A 21,697-nucleotide genomic window follows, 5' to 3' on the forward strand; every position below is an offset into this window, starting at 1 on the left:
TCGAGGCGAGCGCTGGGCTCAGCCAGGGAGCTCCTGCCCGCCTGAGGTGCACTTCAGCCCATGGAGCCCGGATCCGGATTTTAGAGGAAAAGATTGCCTTTAGAGGGAGGAGTCAGAGAAGGGCAGGAAATCCGGCCGGTGCCGGCTGTTGTCCGCTTCCGGACTGAGAATGGCAGGCGAGGCCAGGAGGGCTAAGCGAGGCTCTGCGGATGGTGACGGCCCTCCGAGAGCCCCAGCCACCTTCGTGCCGTGTCCCGCGGCTCCAGACCGCTCCGAGCCTTGTTGAGCCTCGGAGGGCGGGAGGATGCTGGGAGGCTCCTGGGGAGAGCCAGGCCAGCTTTCCAAACGGACTCCTTTAGCTCTGGCTAGAGCAAAATGTGAGGCCATCGTGGAGCTCAGTGGTCAGGGACGAGCCTGAAGCGGAGGGCCGGGGGCTGGGGTGAGGTACGGGGGAAGAGGAGCAGGTTAGGAAGGCCCTGAAGGCCAGGAGCAGAGTCTGTACTGCAGCCCGGAGGGAGTCCAGGGGGCCCCTGGGGGGGACAGGCTTGCACCTGGCTCCGCTGAGGGGAGGATGGGCTGGAGTGGGGCCCTTCCTGCCTCCCCAGGCCTTCCCTCTGACAATGGCTGTGTCCAGTGTGGGCCCAGCTTCCTGCCTGAAGAGACGAGGCTGCCCTGGTGACTTCTGCCCGCCCTCTCCTCTGCCCTGGGGCCGCCAGGCTCCGGTCAGTCCAGGGCTGACCCACGTCGGGGCATCAGAGTGGCCCCTACCAGCTCCGGGCCTGCTGTCAGCCCGCCGGCAAAGGCTGCTTAGGAGCCGATCAAGGCTTCCCTCCTTCTCCCATAGGGCTTTGCGACGCTGATCCGAGAGTGGCCCGGGGACCTCTACAACAACTCGGTCATCGTCCAGGCTGTCCGGGACCACCTCAAGAAGGACCCCCAGAACACGACGCTGCTCCGAACACTGGCCGAGCTGTGAGCGTCGCCCGCCCCCCTCTCCCGTCCCTGCCCTCAGAACGCAGCAGATTCTTGCCTGGTTTTCTGTTTGTTTAAGAAAATGTCTGTTTTTCTCCTTCCCGCCTGGCACGGTGTGTTCGTGTTCCTCCCTCCCCAGCGTGAGAAGGGAGACATTGTGCCTGGGGACGAGCCGCCAGCTCTCTGCCTAGTTTTAATCCGCCGCAGACCAGCCTCACTTTGCTGGAAGAAAATGGCGCCTCGGGCAGTGGGTCCTGCTTTCTGCAGGGCCTAACTAGGGGGGAACGTCATAGTCGGGGATCGGGGGTCTGGTTTGGGGGGTCCCGGCTCCCCCGAAAGCATTCACACGAGACTGCTCTGTGCCTCGGGGCCCTCGGGCCAGCCTCATTTTACCCGTGTAGACGGCAGGCTCCATTGGCCTGGGACGCCTCCAAGGCCACCGTCCGGTTCTCCCCTCCCTCCTTCTGTGTCCCACCGCCATTGCCGCCAGGCGTCTTCTAAGCAGCGCCGTGTGCCTCGGGGGCCCTTATCGGAAAGTAGAGCTCGGGATGCCCCCCAAGCCCGGTGACCCCGTCCCGCTGGTCTTCTCTTCAGCCCTTGCAGGAGCCCATGTCCCCAGCTGCTTCTTGGGCCTGTCCGGGGGAGGGTGCCAGTCGTGGGGGCCTCCGGCTCCCCAAGGCTGCACTCGTTAGCCGCCCGGCCTTCCCTCCTAGGTACACCTACGACAAGAGCTACAGCCAGGCCCTGCAGATCTACCTGACGCTCCGCCACAAGGACGTCTTCCAGCTGATCCACAAGCACAATCTCTTCAGCGCCATCCAAGACAAGATCGTGCTGCTCATGGACTTCGATTCCGAGGTACCCCAGCCCCCCCGGGGTCACCCCCTTTTATGTGGGGTCACCTCGCCTGGTCGGGGCTGCCCCGCTACGTGTAGGAAGCGAGTGGGGGGGACCCCCTTCGGGTCTCTTGTCTCGGCCCCCAGCCCATGTGGAAATGCTGCCTCAGCCCCTCTCTCACCCCGTGACCCCGAGCAATGCACTCCATCCCCGTCTGCCTCAGTTTCCTCAATCACTACCATAATCACCGCAGCCTGCCGGCATTATGGGGGGGGGGGGGCAAGAGGGGGCTCACAGGAGCTGGCGCGGGCCTGGCTAGGGAGGCGGCAATGCCCTGAGGATCGGGGTACAGTGGCGAGAGAGTCCGGGCCGGGCGCCTGTCCTGCAAGCCTCCCTCTGACGCGTCCGTCTCTGTTCCAGAAAGCCGTGGACATGCTTCTGGACAACGAGGACAAGATTTCCGTGAGTGTCCCTTGACTGTCCGGCGCCCCAGAGCCGGGGCCACGCACAGCCCTTCTCACGCCCCCGGCCGCCATCGGTCCCCGCTCATACGTTGTCCTCCTTGTTTCTCTTCAGATAAAGAGAGTCGTGGAAGAACTGGAGAACCGGCCCGAGCTGCAGCACGTGGTGAGCCCCCGCCTGGTCGCGCTTGTTCTAGTGAACGCTTTGGCCCTCGGCCCAGCCTGCAGACCAGCCCGCAGCCCGGGGTGGGGTCGCTGGTGCCTGGGAGAGCGGCGTGTGCCCGTCCCATCCCGAATGGGCAAAAGATGGTCGCCTCTGCCGGCACGTCCGGAGGGATCTGGGGAAGGAGCAGGAGCCCCTCCCCCGCCCCCCATGCCAGATACCCCAGCGAGGCCCACTGGGGGGCCTCCTGGGACATGCTCAGAGCAGCTTCTCTCTAGCCTTCCCGAGTTCAGGTGATGGAGCCTTCCCAGGAAATGGGCACTTTTGCAGAGTCCAAGGACCTGCATGGCCAGATTCTTGTTGGGAGACAGGAAAAGGGGGGCAAGCCTGGAGAGAGCCTGTCCCAGAGGGGGGCTGCCCTGAGGTTTGCTCAGAGCCATGCCCCCAGCCTAGGGGAGCCCTGCCCCGCCCCAGTGCCTCTGCCACCGACCTGGTGGTCTAGGGAGAAGCGTCCCAGGCAGTGCTTTCCGGACCTTCTCCCCAGCTGTCTGGATCCTTCCATGGCGGCAGAGCTGGGGGTGGGGAGTGGGGAGGAGCCTCTCCCACAGCCCGAAGGACAGCAAGAGAACAAAGCTCACAGAGCCTCCTCTAGTCACAGGTCAGAAGCCAGAGGGGAAGGCCGGGGCCAGCGAGGCCAGTTCCCTTCCTTTTCAGAGGAACAAACAGATTTTCAGCTGGTGGTAGTGTCTTACCCAGGGCCACCCTGCTATTAAGGATTGGAAGTAGGATTTGAACCCAGGATTTCTGAGTCCTGTAAGAGTTAAAATAGTCGGTTGTCATAAACTGTAGTGATTAAAATAGTGGAAGACATAAATTTTGGTAGATATAAAAGTGGATGAGTAAATTGTGACCGCAAAGATATGTTTTTTATATTAAAAATAAAGTGGTCACCAGGGAAATATTCCCAATTATGAAATATACCCAAGTCAACTGGGTTTTATAGAGATTTTAATTAATACAATGAGGAATTAAGAAAGAGAGAGAGAGAGAGAAAGGAAATAATGAGAAAAGGATAGGCCGGCCCAGGGCAGCCCTGGCCAACCCAGGCCCTAAAAGAAAGATCAGTCAGTCCTTAATCACTCACCCCAAGATTTGTCCAAGCAAGGATTCTAGTCACACCAGGCCAGCTTCATCTCAGCTGACTCCACCAGCTCAATCCTGAATCTGTATCTGCATCTGAATGTCAATCTGAATCTGAATGTGAAACCAGAATGTCTTCAGCTCCCTTTCTGAGTTTCTTATATAGGGCATTTTCTCCTATGTCGCCTCCCCTAAGTCCTTATATCTACCAATCAAAGTAGACGTTTTTCAAAGGACAGCCCATTCTTAGTTCACACCTGAGTAGACTAGAATCTCTGAGTAAGTTTTCACCTCTTTGCTCCTTGTAAGTTCACAAGTTGCCTGACCTTTATAGGTACTCAGCACCCCTTTGTAATAATTCTAAAAATAGGCCTGGCTTAAGTATGGGTGTAAGTACTTTTCATTGTTCAGAAAAGAGTTTACAACTTTATCTTCCCCTAAGGCATGCTTAAGGTAGGGGTGGAGTAGAGTTCTCACATTCCTGATCAAGTACCTTCACTGCCCAAATGGGGAATGGTCTTAACCCAACCTTGTGAAGTAGGTCTGGGGATTTTTTTAAGGTTCAAGCCCAAGCCCAAGCCCAGCCCTCGAACTTCCCACTCTGAAAGGAAAACCTCCTCGTTGCTCTCTGTGACTGGGCTAACCCATTTTTTTGAGAGGTTCTCTGGCTGAATTGGTAATGGAACGCCTTGGGCAGCGAGAGAACCAAAGAGAACAGTATTGCCTCGATTTCCCCCTTTCCTTCCTTTAATCCTGATTCAGCCTCTGTCCTGCTCCTTTCAGTACTTGCACAAGCTTTTCAAGAGAGACCATCACAAGGGCCAGCGCTTCCACGAGAAGCAGATCAGCCTTTATGCCGAGTACGATCGCCCCAACCTGCTCCCGTTTCTCCGAGACAGCACCCACTGCCCCCTGGAGAAGGTGAGCAGCCCCGCCACCTCAGCCTGGGCCAGGGGGGCCTCTCCGGAGTGAACCTGAGCCTCAGTTCACCGGGAGGAGGAGGAGGTGCCCTGGGCCTTCTTGGGGGCTGAACCCTGTACAAAGTGGGCTTACATAGGGCTTCGGTCCACCATGAGGGCCAAGGGACCTCCGGGGGCAGCCCAGGCCTGGCCTGGACACGAGCTCCATGATGAAGATCTGGGGGGAGGGGGGGGGGCACAGAACCAGTAATAAGGAAAAGTCTGGCTCTGAATCAGAATCTGATTTGCTGATCCCAGGGCAGGAGGCCAGGCCACAGCATTGGGTTTGCTTAACCCAAAACAGAGATTTGGGACATCCTCCCTCCCGCCCTCCCTCCCTCCCTCCCTTCCTCCCTTCCTTCTTTTCTTCCTCCTTCCCTCCCTCCCTCCCTCCCTCCCTTCCTCCCTTCCTTCTTTTCTTCCTCCTTCCCTCCCTTCCTTCCCTCCTTCCTTCCTTCCTTCCTTCCTTCCTTCCTTCCTTCCTTCCTTCCTTCCTTCCTTCCTTCCTTCCTTCCTTCCTTCCTTCCTTCCTTCCTTCCTTCCTGCCTTCCTTCCTCCCTCCCTTCCTCCCTCCCTCCCTTCCTGACGCCGCCAGCTGCCCCATGTCCGTAGTCCTTTTGAGCCTTTTTGACTCAATACCTTTTCCTTTTTGACTCAATACCGGGCCTGGTTCTGGGGCAGAAGAGCAGGAAGGACCAGGCAAGGGGGCTGGGGACTTGCCTGGGGTCACAGCTAGGAAGGGTCTGAGGCCAAATTTGAACTCAGGACCTCCCGTCTCCGGGTCTGGCTCTCCATCCGCACCCCATACTGGCCTGAAGTCCAGATGTGAAAGACCCGCGGACGGGAAGCCTCCCTTTCTGAGCCTCCACACCCAGCCTCGAGCCCCCTCTTGGGAGAGGCCAGAGGCACGATGGGCATTTTATCCTGGTTGGAGCCCAGGGAAGACGCGGGGCCGTTTTCCTCGGCCTTCGAGGCCCGGCTCTTCTGGAGGTGCAGAGGGAGGGCTTGATTCGAGGGCTGCAGGCTGCCGCCAGGGCCCTCTGGCGTGCCGTTGGGGGCAGTCAGAGCGGACTTGGGCTCCTCGGGCGGACGGGACCCCGGACAGAGCCCGGCAGACGTGCTTGTTCCACCCTGAAACCCCCAAGTGGACGCCCTTCCTCAGACTCGGCGGCTCCCAGCTGTGCACGAAGGGAGCTGCTGCTCCCGGGACGGGCTTCCCTGGCTTGTTGCTGGACTTGCCTTCCCCCTCGTGGCCCAAAGGAGACGGGGAGGCTCACGGGCGCCCCCACAGGAGACCCAGAGGCCCAGAATGGCCGCGATGCTATACAGGAGAGAGGGGGCCGGGCCGGGGGGGCTCGGGAGTCCCAGGAGCGCCCGCGTGCCCGGCGGGGTCTTTGGGGCGTCTTTCCTCGCAGCCGCCGGAGGCTCCAGGCGGGCCTTCACATCTTCAGTCCGGGCAGGCCCAGGGTCCAGGGCCCACCGCTGAGTGTCTGAGGCCAGACTGGCACCCAGAGCCTCCCCCTCTGGCCCGGCCCTCGGCCCCCTTTTCCTTCACATTTACAACTTCTTGTGGATTTTAACTTTTTATTTTAATTCCATCTCTGGGAAGAGTCAAGCGTTGCTGAAGACGCTCCAGGAGGGCCTCCGCGGGGTCTAGCCGAGGCCAGGCCACAGAGCGGGGAGGGGCCGAGCTCCCCGGATCCCTGGGCCTTGGGGTGGCCTTCAAGGCCTCGGGCTCACCTCGTCTTCTCTTTGCTCCCGCTGAAGGCTCTGGAGATCTGCCAGCAGAGGAACTTCGTGGAGGAGACGGTCTACCTCCTGAGTAAGTAGCGGCCCTCCTCGGACCCCTGAAGCCCCCGCCTGGCCCCCGAGCCTGGCCCCGGCCCCCACGACGCCCTCCTGAAGGAAAAGGAGGACTGAGCCGCCCCCTGCTCTGGGCCTCAGTCTCCCCCTCTGTGAAGGGGCGTCAGAGCCCCTGGCCCCCGAGGCTCCTCTTTGGCACCCGCAGTCACCTACGTGTTCACTCTCACGGGCTCTGAGCCCCGTTTTCTTAGCTCGGGTCGCCGGGTTCCACGGTATGTTCTTCACCAAACTAAATCCCGGGTCAGAGCTCGCCTGCTCCCATCTCCCCCTTTCACAGATGGGCAAACGGAGGCCTCGTAGGAGTCACAGAGCCTCCGTTTAGAGTCGGAAGAGCCCTGAGAGGTTAATTTACAGATGGGGAAACGGAGGTCCAAAGTGATGCCGAGAACGGGGAGCAGAGCCACAGGCCGCCCCCACGGCTCTGGCAGGCGCATTCTGGGGGGACCCCGATCTGGAATGTCCTTGCTCTGGGACCCGGACCAAAGGCTTCACCTCTCTGCCGCCCGGTCCCAGGGTGGCCTCATGGGCACGGCGGCCTGAGTGCGGCCCACGAGGCTCCTTTGGGCTTTTGGGGGGACCCCGCGTGGGAGGAAGAGCAACCCCAATTCTAAAAGCTGTTTTAGGGTTCATCTCTCTAAAAAGAGACTTCTCCCAGAATGCCCCGGGCTCTGCAGAGCCGCCGATGGGGGGACGTCCAGCCTCCGGGCGTCTGACAAGGCCGGGTCCCCCCTAACCCCGCCGGGCAGTGGCTCAGATGTGCCCCCCCCCACCCCCCAGGCAGGATGGGCAACAGCCGCAGCGCCCTGAAGATGATCATGGAGGAGCTGCACGACGTGGACAAGGCCATCGAGTTCGCCAAAGAGCAGGACGACGGCGAGCTGTGGGAGGATCTGATCCTGTACTCCATCGACAAGCCGCGTGAGTCTGCGGGCCGGGCCGGGGGCGCACGTGGATGTGTGTGTGGAGAGTGTGCGTGACTACGAGCATGCGTGTCTGTCATGCCTGTGTGCGTGTGCGCGCACATGTACGTGTATGTGTGTGCATGTGTGCGTGTATGTGTGCGCGTGTGTGTATGTGTGCGCATGTGTGTACCTATGTGCTCGCTTGTGTCTGTGTGCGTGTCTCTGCACGTATATATGTACATGTATGTGCCTTGTGCATGTGTCTGTGCACATGTGTACATGTATGTGTGCCTGTGTGGGCGTTGTGAGGGGTAAAAAATGATGGTTGGGCTGAATATTGAAGAGTTTGGTTGCCAGGAATTTAGAGAGAGACAGACAGAGACAGAGAGGGGGGAGAGAGAGGGAGAGAAAGAGAGAGAGAGACAGATAAGGAGAGACACAGAGAGAGACAGAGAGGGAGAGAGACAGAGAGGGGGGGAGGGAGAGAGAGAGAGAGAGGGAGGGAGGGAGGGAGGGAGGGAGGGAGGGAGAGGGAGAGAGAGAGACACACAGAGAGAGAAAAAGGGAGAGAGAGAGGGAGAGAAAGAGACAGAGAGAGAGACAGAGACAGAGAGACAGATAGAGAGGGAGAGAGACAGAGAGAGGGGGAGAGACAGAGACGGAGAGGGAGAGAGAGAGAGGGAGAGACAGAGAGAGACAGAGAGAGAGATAAAGAGAGACAGAGAGAGAGATAAAGAGAGACAGAGAGACAGAGAGAGAGATAAAGAGAGGTATAGGGGGTGAGAGGAACAGAGAGACAGAGAGGGAGACAGAGAGAGAGATGGGGGGGGGAGGGGAGGGAGGGGGAGAGATGGAGAGGAGGCTACTCCAGCCTGGTCTGAACCAAGCAGGGCTTCAGAGGCCCCAGCGGGGTGGGGCTGTCCAGAGGATTCATTAAACACGGCTTCCAGCCTCGCGGCCTCCTCCTAGACGAGGGGCCTCCAGAAACGCCAAGGAGAGGGAGTCAGTCCAAAGGGAGGCCATCTGAGGCCTCCGGCCAGAGCTCCTCCAGGCCAGGAGCCCTCACAGGAAGTGGCCGCCAGACGTAAAGGCCGTCCCTTACGTCACTTCCTGCTTCCTGCCACCTTTCCGTGTACCAATGGAGGCTTAAACTTGGCCCTGGACTCTCCGGGGTCAGTCACTTGTTTCTGAGTTGTCACTCACGAGCACACGCGGGTCACAGACCTGCCACCCCCCATCCCCCTTAGGTGGGGCGTCTGCATTCCTGGCGGCTAGAAATGTGAAGATAAGTCGGGGTTCGTCCCGTTTTCACAGTACGTGTGGGTGTGTGCATGTGCAGTGAGTGCGTGTGGGTCAGCATGCACGTGTGTACATGTGTGAGTTGCACATGTGTGGATATGCATGTGTGACTATGCATACGTGTGAGGGGTTAGAGGGGGGGCTGTGATGGTCAGGCTGCAAACCAGAAGGGGGTAAAATGGAGCCTGTTGGGGGGTTTTCTGGGGAGCCGTCTGGTTCCTTCTCTTTCTCTCCACCTCAGAGTGACGGCTGTCTGTCGACCCAGGGCAGGGGGGCTGGCAGGGCTGGGAAGGGCTGGGCAGGGGAAGGGGCTCACCCAGGGCCACCAGCCAGGAAGGGCCTGAGGCTGGATTAGAACCCAGGACCTCCTGCCTTCTCTTGGCTCTCCGTTCCTGACCCCCCCCCTCCGGCGGCCCCCCAAATGTTCACTTTTCAATTGGGAGCCCTGGATGGCACCCATCTTCCCTCTGGTGCCCCCCGGCTCCCCTCCTCTGTTCCAGCAGCCGGTATGGCCCCCCTCGCCGGGGCCCCTTCTCAGGCCTCAACTTCTCGGGGGCTTCGCCAGGGTCTGGACGCTCCTCCTTCCTGGCAGGAAGCCGGGCCTGGCTGGGGGGTTCCGGGGGGCTGCTGGGGCTCTGGGGCTTCCCCCCACGGAAGTACCAACAGGGCGAGACGCTCCTCGGGGCGTCCGACTGGGGCGGGCGACTGACAACAGGGAGGGAAGCGGAGTGTAGAAACGTCCTGCACAGAGGCCGGCCGCCCCGCCGTGTTTCCCGCCCCCACCTTTAGCCTGACGATGCTTGGAGGGCCTGTTGGGCCGGGGCGGGGGAGGGGGCGGCGGAGCGCCATGCAGTGGGCAAAGAGGGCAGAGAAGGGAACCACAGAAGGGCAGATGGGGGGCTCCCAGCGGCCGCTCGTCGCCCTCCCCACTGCAGGACAGGCCGTTGGCTGTCCGTCTGCCCGCCCGCCCGCGCCCCAGCCGTTGGTGGGCTCTCGGTAACTCCCGGCCTTCCCCTGCCCTCCCCAGCCTTCATCACGGGCCTGCTGAACAACATCGGCACCCACGTGGACCCCATCCTGCTCATTCACCGCATCAAGGAGGGCATGGAGATCCCGAACCTGCGGGACTCGCTCGTCAAGATCCTGCAGGACTACAACCTCCAGGTGAGCGGCGGGGGGGGGCTTCGGGCCGCCCCTCGGCCCTGGGGAGGAATAGGGCGGGCATCTTGGCAGGGAGCCCCCTCCGTCCCCCTCTTTGGGATGACCAGGAGCCGCCCCTCGGCCTCCTTCCCTCCCTCGTGAGGCCGGGCCGGGGAGGGGAGCAGCCGCAGGGCTGCCCTCAGGAGCGGTTTCTGACACTTGAACGATGCGCCGTTGTTCGCCGTGACGCGGCGGCGTCCGGGGCGAGACCGAGAATCGGCCTGAAGTGGGGTCTTGGGGCCGTTCTCCCGCGCCGCGCCGCCCTGAGCGTGCTGACGCCGATGACCTCTCCCGGGGTCTTCGTTCCTTCTACTCCAGCGGCTGGAAGGGAGCAGATGCTGCACCCGCAGGGAAGGCCCCACAGGCCAAAGACTGAGAGTAGAATGATGGGGAAAGGCCACGAGAGGGGGCTCCCCGAGGCAGGAGAGAGGCCCGGGGTGTACTGGCGGGGAGCAGGATGGGGAAGGATCAGGCTCCTGGCTCTGGCCTTCGAGGCTCCGTCTCCTGGGATGTCCCACGCCTGATGTTCCCCCCTCTGGCTGCACCCGCCACCCCATGTGTCCTGGACAAGCCTGGGCTCCCCGGCGTGGGCGTGGGGCCCCAGGGCCGTTCTGAGGGATGCCAAGCAGGTGGGGGCCGAGGCTGCCCCAGCCCAAAGGCACAGAACAGTGGCCGGTAAAGGTTAAAACGTGACTTGTTTGTGGATTCATTCTGTAGGGAATTCTGGGCTTCTGGACAAGTGCAGACGCATGATTTTGTCAGTTCTGTACATCAGAGGCTCAGTGGCTGCCTAGACTACCCAAAGGGAAGCCTGGCCAGAGGGGCCACCGTGCCCAGATCCAGCCACAGACCCCCACTAGCTGACTTTGGGCAAGTCATTTAACCTCTGCCTCAGTCTGCTTGACTGTAAAATGGGACTCATCCCAGCACCTACCTCCTAGGGTTGAGGATCAAAGGAAAGAGAGTTTGTAAGGGCTCAGCCCAGGGGCCTCCCTCCTTCTCTCTCTCTCTCCCTCGAACAAAATTCTGAAAAGGAGAGGTCGAACCCCACATCTGCTTTTGAAGTATATTTTAATTACATTTTTAAAAGATCTTCATTCATTTTTTAAATGTCAAGTTCCAAATCCCGTAAGGGGGAAAAAGTATAAAAAGGTTGGACTAGATTATATTTAAAATAGAGTCGCCAGGAATTCCGAAGAGATTTATGTACAATTTATTTGCCAACTATAGAAAGCCTGAAGTAAGAAATCGGAGAGGAGAGGGTAAGGTATCTAGCCCGAGCACCCAGCCATTTACTGCCGGCCCCTGGCTCAGCCCGGGCAGGGAGAGCTAGTCCGCAGGCCTCGGCACGTCTCTTCAGAAAATCCAGTATGAAAGGAGTCGGCCTTTCACTCACCACGTCTCGGGTCCAGGCAGCCGATTCTCCACCAGAGAACTCACTCAGGAAGTCGTCACCCCCTGTTAAAGACACTTCCTCTTGCGTCACTTCCTGTGTCTTCCTCCACTTTTTACGTGGACAAATCATAGTGTAAAGCCTTGCTTAGCACCGCCCCGGAGGCAGTCGGTCGATTCTGATCCGTCACCCTCTATTGCACACCTGGGTCACAGACGGCCCACTTCATGGTTCAGTGGGACGTTTACACTGTCGGTGATTAGATCTAGAAGTGGGCAGGCTTACAGTTTAATCTTCACAATCCGGAGAGAGGTAATTTTGGGGGGGAGAAGGACATTTAATCTTCACAGTCTTCTCCATCCCCCTTCTTTCCGTCTGGAGGAGCCCAGAGAGGAGACGGAGCGCAGACGTCAGTCAGAGGGACTTCAAGAGACTCATCACAGAGATGAGGCTCCGGCCTGCATGTGCCAGGGAGGCGCGGTACCCCCAAGGAGGCCCCCCTCTCGGTGCTGGCTGGATCGTCAGAGAAGCCAGCTGGAATGGGCAGAGCCAGAATGGCCCTGGCACGTGGCGGGCAGTACGTGCAATGACGTAGAGAGGGAGGCATGGCCAGCACAGTCCCCAGAATGCCCAGGCGAGCCGGGGGGAGCATGGAACTGAACATGGGTCCAGATGGGCCCTGGCCTGTCGGCCTGTGAAACTGGGCTCTTGTGGGAGCTCCCAACTCCACCAGGCATCTGGTCATCGGACTGTCATCCTCCTGTTGCATCTGCCCCTTTGTGGCCCCATGAAGCCTGTGACTGTAGCATTTTCTCGGCAGCTGCAGGGGATGGCCGCCCCCTTCTGGAGCGGAGGGAGGCCCACGGGGTTTCAGTGACTGGTCCAGGGCCACCCAGCTGGGACGTGTCTGAAGCAGGGCTGCCTCGGTCATAAACAAAGAAGACCCATTTCTGGGGTCCACGGTGAGGAGCTGGGGAACAGAGCGGGCCGAGGGCTGTGCTCGAGGCCAGGAAGGCTCGAGCCCACATTCTGGCTCATCTAGAAGTCACGCGGGAGGTTCGTGATCTCAACCGTTGGGCCTCCTTCAGCTACAGGAAGAGGCTTCATCTCAGCCCCGCCGGGAAGGCCTCGAGGGCCTCCGCAGACTCCGCTCCCAGCGTGAATGGATGGCCTCAGAGCGCCGCCGGGCCCAGGGTGTCAGGTCTGCCCAGTGCAGGGACCCGGCAGCTCTGGAAGAGGGTGGGCGTCCAGAGAGCTGGCCAAGATGGCGGAGGAGAATGGCAGGACGAGAGGAAGATGCAGCGGGGCGGCAGGAGCCAAGGGCTCCGGCTTCTTCTGGCCCAGGAGCCGTGCAGGTTCAGACTCAAGCTCAGAGCTTCCCGACCCAGCGGAGTGACATGCAACAAAGAGGATGCTCAGAAAGCGGAAGGAAAGCAATCCAAGGAGCACAGAACCAGGAGAAGCGCCCAAGGACTGCACGGGAACGTGGGAGGAAGAGGGGAGAAGAGGAACCCTGACTGGGGGGCTCAGACGCACCCCGAAGCGGCAAAGGGAGAGCCCTCAGCCTGGTCGAGGAGAGATGGTGATGCGTGGGGCAATCATGAAGACAAGCTCCTTGTGGCTCAACTCCAGGCAACACGCATTTCTGATGAGGGGCTTCCTGCGTGCCAGGCATTGGGCATGTGGGCATACAGCCCCGGAGGAGCTCTTCTCCTGGGGCAGAGAACAGGCCCAGAGAGCACAGGATGAGGAAAGCGGAGGGGGCACAGCTTTCTGGCCCTCTGGGAGGAGGAGGGAAGTTGGCACCGACATCCTGCATCCAGAATAGTCCATGCGTGAAAGTGGGCAGGAGGGAGACCTCCGGGAGCTCCCCCTCATGCAAGGACACATGCAGAGTTGGAGGCTGCCATGGGCAACCTCCCATTTTACAGGTGAAGAAAGTGATGCCTGAAGCAGTGAAAGAGCCCTTCTCAAGGACTGTCCTGCAACAGAGCTGGAACGTGGAGGGTTTTGTCTCAGCTCTCCAGGGAGGCCGGATTGTGGAGGAATTTAAGGGCTGGGGAAGGGCCTCGCCTTCCCTCCTCTGGCCCGTTGGGGAGCCAAGAGAGGGGCTTGAGCAGGCGAGGCACCTGGCCAGGCCTGGGCAGCTCCGTGGGGGCCGCTGTAGAGGGGATGGACCCCGTCTGGAGGCTGTTGGGGAGGCCTGCAGGCCAGGGAAGATTCCAGGACAGTTCGAGGTTATGGATCTGGACGGCCGGGACACTCACGGGCTGAGGAAGGAGCCTCGGGGTCAGAGCCCTGGACAGGCCCCTCTGCCATGGACGTGCTCTGGGACCCTGCAGGTGACTAATGGTTGCACGCTGTGTGGAGTCTAAGCACAGCGGGAATGGGGGATGGCGAGAATGGCCAGGAAGGGGCCTCCCAGGGTTCGAGTAGGACACGCAGGAGATCTTTGGGCTCTGAGCCCACAGGCTGACCATCCACATGCGCTCAGGAAGAAGAGAGGCACTCGTGCAGAGGAGAGGTCAGAGCCCCCCCCAGGGCCATCGAGCGCCACATCCTCTGTTGAGTTCCCATCGCCACTTCTCCGGTCCCTCGTCCTGCTACGCCGCTATCCCAAAGCGTGGCGGTGACCGTCACCCTCTCGTGTTCTCCGCCTTGAACTCGTCCGTCCTCTTTTCCTGGCGGTGATTTGCTCGGATTGTCTCCTAAAGCTGCCAGACGCCGTCCCACGAGGGCAAGACCTGCCCGTGCTTTCAGGGCCTGCTTCCTGAGGTCTGAGCGCGTAAAGGAGCCCGACGGAAGTCAGGCTTGTGGCGTGCGCTCTCTCCCTTCCTGGGCACGTGAAGGCGGCTCCTTTGCCCACTTCCTGGGCACGTCTTCTTCAGAAGGGCAAGTGGCCGAGTGGAGGATCCTGCCTGGTTCTGAGCCGGCTGCACGCCGCTATCTCGGCGCTTTCCTCAGTCTTCAGATGTTCCCTTGGATGCTTTTCCTTGGCGGCCGCGTGTCAGGCCGTCAGATTCATCTCACGCTCCGCGTCACCTTGTATGCACTCCCCTTCCGCAGACGCCTCCGTCCCCTCCCTCTTGCTTGGTTAACGGGAGGAGAAGCTGCTCCTGGTGACGGTTTAGACGGGGGAGCCAACGTGCTTTCATGTTCTTGGGTCAAGAATCGCAGAATTCCAGATTGTGAAAGAATCTCTGAGATCATCTGCTTCCAGCTGGGTCTAAACAGAAACCCTCTAGAACGCTTGGATCCCGCCAGGAATGGGGGGCCCTGATCTTCCGGGTCGTGCCCTCCTCCTCTTGGCCTTTTCCCAAGCCCCAGCCTTCCTCTCGTCCGCCAGGGCCACACGGAGGGCTGCGGGACGGAAGGCTGCCACGGGCCCCTCTTCCAGGCTAAACACCCGTCGTGGCTCCCCACGTCTCCCAAGTTTTTTCTTAGAATTTCTCTTCCATCTTTCTCCGTCTCCCCCTCAGTGGGACATGGGCTTCTGTGTGCTCTTTGACAAATCCTTCCCATCTCCTTCTCAGGAGGTTCCGTGGAGGCTCGAGGAACAAAGGCCTTCCAGGTCTGTCCTAGAGCCGAGAAGGGTATCCCGGACAGAGTCTGTTTGACGTCTTTGGCCAGAATAATCCAGGGGTGCCTTGGCCTACTCGAGCAGATGTGAGGGCGGGTGAGGCTTCAGTAGATGGGAGGTCCTGGGTTCCAGTGTGGCCTCAGACACTTCCCAGCGGTGGGACCCTGGCCGGTCACTTCACTCCATGGCCTAGCCCTGACCGCTCTTCTGTCTTGGAACCACGATACAGAATTGATTCCAAGATGGCAGGAGAGGAAACGATTGTTCCCGAGTACTGAAGAGGCATCACTGGTCCGGACGCTGCAGGGTTAAGAGGGCCCAGTGGATCTAAGCGGTGTGCCCACCCCCTTCCGCCATGAGGCTGGCCTCCCTGGGACTAGAGCCTGCTCCGCTGGAGTCAGAGAGGACACAAGGGACGCAGCTTCCATCTAGAGGAGACAGAGGAGGCCTGAGGCCGAGGGAAGGGGAAAGGAAGATGCTCTGACTGGCTCACGGCCACCGAACGCCTCCTGCCCCAGTGACCTCACGGAGCCCGGAGCTGGCGGGCCCAATGGACAGGCTCTCTCCAGAGCCCCCCAGAAGGAGACCTTCAAGTAGGAGGTGGGAGGCCTCTTGAACCCATGTGGCTGTTTCTCCCCTAGCCACAGGCACCCCCAGAGGGCGGGAGGAGCGAAGCTTCCCTCCCGTTTCTGGGCTCTTCCCGTGAGAGCAGCCGTGCATGGAGTCACATCTGGCAACGTTTTGGTCCGTCGGGGATCTTTAGCGGAGACGGGGGCGCCCATCCCCCCGACACCGGGAGGGGCAGCCTGGCTGTGGCTCCTGCGGCTCCTGCTTTCCTGGATCTGCCAGGCAGGGCAGAGGGGCCTCTTGGGGTTTCCTCTCCATCAATTCTTGGCCCTGGGTTCTGCCTTCAAGCCTTCCCAGCTCAGCTCGGAGCTCCGGCCCTCGCCTGAGGCCTGCAGGCCCAGCTGCGTGCCCTGAGCGAGGCCAGCCTTCTTGTCCCCGGACCGAGGGATGCCGGCTCCGAGGGACTCCAGGAGGTTCGGGGATGGCCGAGCTCTAGGAACCCTCCTTGTGTCCTGGGCGGTTCCTGGTCCGGCGCCAGTGACTGGCTTGGGGTGCGTTCTGGGCTCGGGCCTGAGGCTGCTGAGGAAGCGGCTGGCTGTAGCACCTCCACAGGAGCTGGCCTGGGTGGTAGCTGCTGTCTGGGGTCCGAGGGGGCGGGGGCAGTAGTTGGGCCCGCCTGGCACCCAGAGCCTCCCCCCTCGGGGCGCCCCTCCTCGGATCTCTAGCCAGATGGCTCTGATCTCCCCAGCAGGGAGCCCCGGGCGGTGCTGGAGGGAGCGAGGCGGACCCCCGGCCATGGGGCTGCCTTCTCCGGCCCTGCTTTTCTCCCTGGATTTCTGACCAGTGTGTGTCTGTCCCCAGATTCTGCTTCGGGAAGGCTGCAAGAAGATCCTGGTGGCCGACTCCTTGTCTCTCCTGAAGAAGATGCACCACACGCAGATGAAGGGGGTCCTCGTCGACGGTGGGTGAGGCCGCTGCGGGCCGGGCCGGGCCGGGGCAGCCGGGCACGAGCTCGCTGACACTCTCTTTCCTTGCAGAAGAAAACATCTGTGAGTCGTGCCTGTCCCCGGTGCTCCCTCCAGGTAAGAGGCTCGAGGAGAACAGAGCCGCTCCTTGTCACCCCCTTGCCTCCCGCCTCCAGCTTCCTGCCCTGGGTTCAGATCCCGCTTCCCACACCAGCCCTGGTTCTCCTCAGCCTCTTCTGTAAAGGGAGGACAGTGAGGCCTCCGGCATCTTCCTCCCAGAGATAGGAGCAGTCAGAGAAGCTCTTTGACAGCCCTCGAGCAGCCCCTGGTGCCCAGGCCTGGCCAGGCCAGCCTCAGGGTCCTTCTAACCCTCACCCTGGCCGGACAGTTGCACTACCTGAAGGTGTCCGGCCTGGGCCAGCCCAGCCTGTGCTTCTTGTCAAAGCCCTGCTCTTCCAGCGAAGGCTCCTTCCTCCAGAGAGCCTTCCCAGATTGCCTGTGGCTCACTGTCCTCCTGTGCCTTGCACTCAGAGCAGGCTTGTTCACAGCCTGGCCGGGTCTTCTCCCCCATCCCCTTCCCAGAGGCAGGGGAGGACAAGCAGCCCCCAGTAGCTCAGGGTGTGGGAGGCCCAAGGAACACCCCCCCCCCCCCCGCCCCCAGCGACCAGCAGGGCCTCCTTCCTCCTCCTTTCCCTGAGGGAGGGGCAGATTCTCTTGGGCCCCAGGCCCTGCTGGCCGGGTTCAAGGCCTCCGGGGCTGCGGCCCCCAGAGAGCCGGTGGGCCTGCTGTCAGGGATGGCTTCAGGGGACAAACATCACCTTTATTTCCTGCTCAGGGCTCTGAGCCTCGGAAGGGCGCCCAAGGGGTCTGGGGGCTGTCAAAGTGCTCCTCCCGGCGGGAAAGGGTTTCCTGGGGCCTTGGAATGGGCCCGAGCCAGGGGGGCCCTCTGAGCCCACTTGGGGGCCCCCCTCCAGGGCGGGGCCGCCAGCTTTAGCTCCCCCTGAGCCGGGGCAGGACGAGGCCGTCATTGGCTCCTCAGGGTTCCGAGTTCCGGTGTTTGCCTCCACAGATGCGGCCAAGCCCTTCAGCGTGGTCGTCTTCCACTGCCGTCACATGTTCCACAAGGAGTGTCTGCCCGTGCCCAGCATGGTGAGCGGCACTCGGGCACCTCCGGGGGGCCTCTGCTCCTCCCCCAACGCCGGGGTGTGCCAGAGGGAGCCGGGGGAGGGGGGTGGGAGGCCTCTGCTCTGCTGGACCGCCTGGCGAGGCGGGGGAGGGGGGGGGGCTCTGCTCTGCTGGACCGCCTGGCGAGGCCGGGGGGGTGGAGGGGGGGGCTCTGCTCTGCTGGACCGCCTGGCGAGGCCTTGGGGGGGCCTCCCGCGGCTTCACGTCCTCCCGCTGTGTTTCAGAATTCCAGCGGACAGTTCTGTAACATCTGCAGCGCCAAGAACCGCGGCCCGGGCAGCGCCATCTTGGAGATGAAGAAGTAGCAGCTCCTCCTTGGGCCGGGAGAGTCCTTTCTGCCCCTCCCCCCAAACACAGATTCACACCCGGCCTGTGTGCTGCCGCCTCTTCTTTCCCTCGCCCGTCTTCCTGGAAGTTGGGTCACGTGTGCCCCCAGCACGCCCCCCTTCAGCATCCAGAGGGTGGGGCCGGACAAGGCCAGTCCTTTGGCCAGGCAGGGGATGAGCCCCTCCCGGGGAGGCCAGGTGGGGAGCAGGGCCCTGCAGGCACCTTGGGGGGAGGGGGCCTTCTCCAGGACCCCGTGGGTGCTGAGCAGGGCTTGGGGGAGGGGCTCCTTGGTGATCCCAGAAGGTCTCCTGGGGGGCTCAGTTCCGGCTCCCTGACAGTGCCCCGAAGCTCTCCAAAGCCCCCAGGGAAGCGCGGGCACCCTCTGACTAGCCGTAGGACCGCTACTTGTCTGCCTGCGTTTCTTCATCTACAACAGCGGCACTACAGGCCTGTGGGTGGTGCCTGCTGTGTGCTGAGCCCGTTACAAATAGCCGGGCCTCGCAGCCGCCCTGGGGATGGGCGGCGTCATCCCCCTTTTACAGCGGAGGAAACTGAGGCCCCGTGTTTAAATGACAGCCCCTCCCCCCGAGCCCTGGGTGCTACGTCCCGGCCTTGGCCCTGGCAGGAGCCAATCCAGCCTCCCGGGCAGCGGGCAGGCGCCCAGCTGGCCAGATCCCTCCCTTCCCCAGAGGCGGCGGCGGGAACCCTCAGGGCGGGGAAGGCAGGCAGGGCCCCTCTCCAGGCCGCGCGGCAGCTCCCAACCCTCCCTGTGAGGGCGCCTCATTGGCTTTCATGGAAGAGGCTTCAGCGAGCAGGCGAGCACGCCGCCCGCCGGTGCCTCCCTGTGCGCGTCCCTGCATCCCTGCACGCTCTCCCACTTCACGAGGGGCCCGGGCCACTCCGCTGTGAGACGGGCTGGCGGGGCACTCCAGGGTCCAGAGTGGGATTTCCTTCCTGGGACCCGGGGATGGCTCTGGCTCCGCCCTCAGGAGGCCCGTCCCTCTCCTGGCATCTTGCCTGCTCCCGCCCCCGGCCGGCCATCTCTGCCTTCTCTGGGCTCCCCCCGCCCGACCTGTCTCGCACACAGCCAACAAAACGGCTCCCTTTGGGTACAGCCACGACCACCTCACACCTGCCCAGTCAACGCCGGTCTAGATTCGTTTGTACCATATTACATCATTTCTCCATTTGTGTTGGGTTATACTGAATAGAAACCCATTTTGATGTTGTGTTGAAGAGAAGCTCGGCTTACCTGTCTAACGTGCGCCCACCTTTCTCTGCGGACTTCGCTCCCTCCTCCACACTGGTCACACTTGCCCTTCCCCACGTTTGCCTCCTGACCTTGCTTCCTCCAAGCTGCTTTCCAGGCTTTCCCCATCGCTCCCTCCTTTGGATTATTTTTGTTTGTCCTCGTGCTGCTCCTGGGTAGAACGTAAGGCCTTCGAGAGAGCGCGAGGGCAGTTTGTTCCCCGTGCCTGGCACAGTGCTTGGCACAAAGTGGGCACACGTTGGCCAGAGGATTGCTCTGCACCCCCCCGCTGGCCACGTCCATCTGGAAGTCCTCATCAGCTCTTGAAACAAACTCTGATTCAGTTTATTCGCTTCAGTTCCTGCCTTCCTTCAGATTCTCCCTCCTGGTAGTCTACTCTCCTTCAGGACAATGTCTGGTGGTACTGTAAAGGGTGGGGGAGGGAGTGCGTAATGATGCTACCCAGAACGGGGAACGGCAGCATCGGGGGCAGTAACGCCCTCTTCCCCATCCCTCGAGGTCCTTAAACAGTGGCAGGGCCTTCTCCAGGGACGTTGTGGAAGAAATTCTCAAGCAGTCAAGTGGATCCCGAGCCCCTTTCCAACTCTCAAGCCCTCATAGACTGTGCCAAGGAACGAGACTGGCTCTGAGGTCCCAAGCTCAGATCCTGGCCTTGCTCCTTGCACGTGTGTGATCTTGGGGTAGGGCTGCTCTTTCCTCATCTGTTAAAGGAGCGAGTCCCTGTGAGGGCTCGGGCCTCTTCTACCTTGAAATCTATGAGATGGCCCTCGCTGTGGGTAGAGAGCATGCTGGGAGGTGGCGTATCCTGCCTCCCTGGAGATTCTTCAGGCCGCCTGGAAGCCCAGGGAATGCAACCAAAGGCAATTGTTGTTCAAGGGCTCGTGGAATGATGGCTCTCCACAACCCCAAGGTTCTGAGATTCATTTGAGGCGTCAACGATGACCGTGAGGGCTTGGTGGAGTGCCCTGTGGGTGTAAGCAAGGCCGAACTGTGTCTTTGTCACAGCACGTTGATCTCTGATCTCCCAGGTTCTGCCCAGCTTTCTTCAGAAGGTACCGGGTTGCTAGACTGGGAGTCATGTGATACTGGGTTTCTGTAGCACGGGTGCACCCGTTATCTTGTTTACTTCTCACACTAGCCTCTTGCATTGCAAGGTGCAGGTGCAGGTGATAAGAGTAGAGAACAAGCTAACGTTGGAGATGGCAAATTCAAGAGTCCAGATTACCTTCCCTCCCCCCAAAGACTGGAAGCTCCAGTCTTGACTCTGCCTAGCACTCATTCCAGAACTTCAGTGGATCCAAGCTCTCCTGAATGGGAGTATTGTCCCCACTGCCACAGACCTAGGCTAAGCCATACCTTCTGATCTTGTTGCACTCTTACTCATTTCTCCCATTGATGCTCCTGAGGGGAGCCGCCCAACGTACCTGAGGCCTTCCTCTGGCTTTTCCTATCTAACCAGCCCCTGCCATGTTGTACTTTACATCTCAGCCACCTGGCACCCTAATCAAGTCAGGGCTGCCACTTCTCCTAAAAAGGGTGCAGAGATCAGCTTCCTCATGGTTCCACTCACCATCCCCGAGACTTCCCAGTTGTAGTCATGACTCAGAACTGGAGGACCACCAGTGAAGATCACCAGAGGCAGAAAACCAGGGATTCTGCCTACAGAGTACCTGGAAAGGAAGCAGTAATAGATAAGGAGCTCAGCAAACAAGATAGTGAAAAGGCACAATAAAATTATCAGGAGATAGTAAGTCAGAGCTACTTGGCTCTTATTGCTTCTCTTAATCAAGGATGATTTTTTTTTTCCTGGAAAGGGCTAGGAATAGGGACTAATCCAGTAATTTCATTGGTAGAGGCAATTTCCTGGGCCAATGCAGGCCAGAACCTTCTCCACAAATTACCATCTTAAGAGAGTTTTCTAGAGCACTGAGAAGTTATATGTCTGGAGAGAGCAGACAAAAACAATGAAATCCCAAATAAGGGGGAGATAGTAAGAAAATGCCAGGTTTCTCTTGTTAAGTTCAAATCATTGGACCAAGGTAGATTGGCTTCTGTAAGAATTAAATTTTAATGGTTTGACTAAAATATATAAAGATTACAAATAATAATAGTGGTTTCCTATTCAAAGTAATATTGCTCAAAGTCGAAATGACTTTTATTTACAAAAGAGGTGGAAAGAATGAAAGCAGAGAAATACAAAAGGGTAGAAAAAACAGCCTATCTAACTAAATAATACTATAATGCTCCAGTGCTCGACACAGCCAGGACTTGTTGAACATCAATTTCTCCATTTATGGAATCAACTGGAATTAAACTCTCTCCAGAAGACAGGAAGGGAAAGCCAGCTACCCACTCATCCAAGTTCCCTCCAAAAGGCAGGTCAAGATGATGACTGAAGGTGACTCCTGAGGCTGACTTTCTTCCTTGAACTGATCTTCTTGAAGCTGCCTTCATTCTTGAAGTCCAACTCCTTCTTCAAGCTGACCTCCATCTTGGAATCAACCTTTCTTTTAGCCCTAGAAATTCAGGGCCTCTTATTGTGGCTTCTTGGCCCTTCCTCTTTTCACAAAGGCCAATCACAGCTTCCAAATTAACCAGCACTGCCCAGGGGGAA

General features: G+C 59.9%; 1 protein-coding gene across 1 annotated transcript in view; it reads left to right on the top strand.

Annotated features, from left to right (window-relative positions):
- The window catches only part of VPS41 (VPS41 subunit of HOPS complex), a 148,100-nt gene extending 129,030 nt beyond the window's left edge, over positions 1-19,070 (top strand). The window contains exons 18-29 of the mRNA XM_056804139.1: positions 845-972; positions 1,686-1,830; positions 2,230-2,271; positions 2,386-2,436; positions 4,357-4,494; positions 6,300-6,354; positions 7,173-7,313; positions 9,624-9,760; positions 16,198-16,297; positions 16,374-16,418; positions 17,371-17,450; positions 17,711-19,070. Coding sequence (XP_056660117.1) covers positions 845-972; positions 1,686-1,830; positions 2,230-2,271; positions 2,386-2,436; positions 4,357-4,494; positions 6,300-6,354; positions 7,173-7,313; positions 9,624-9,760; positions 16,198-16,297; positions 16,374-16,418; positions 17,371-17,450; positions 17,711-17,791 — 1,143 coding nt within the window. The 3' untranslated portion in view covers positions 17,792-19,070. The remainder of the gene's footprint in view (positions 1-844; positions 973-1,685; positions 1,831-2,229; positions 2,272-2,385; positions 2,437-4,356; positions 4,495-6,299; positions 6,355-7,172; positions 7,314-9,623; positions 9,761-16,197; positions 16,298-16,373; positions 16,419-17,370; positions 17,451-17,710) is intronic.
- Positions 19,071-21,697: the final 2,627 nt, after the last annotated feature.

This window comes from Monodelphis domestica, chromosome 7 (assembly GCF_027887165.1).
Source record: "Monodelphis domestica isolate mMonDom1 chromosome 7, mMonDom1.pri, whole genome shotgun sequence".
Taxonomy (NCBI): Eukaryota; Metazoa; Chordata; class Mammalia; order Didelphimorphia; family Didelphidae; genus Monodelphis; species Monodelphis domestica.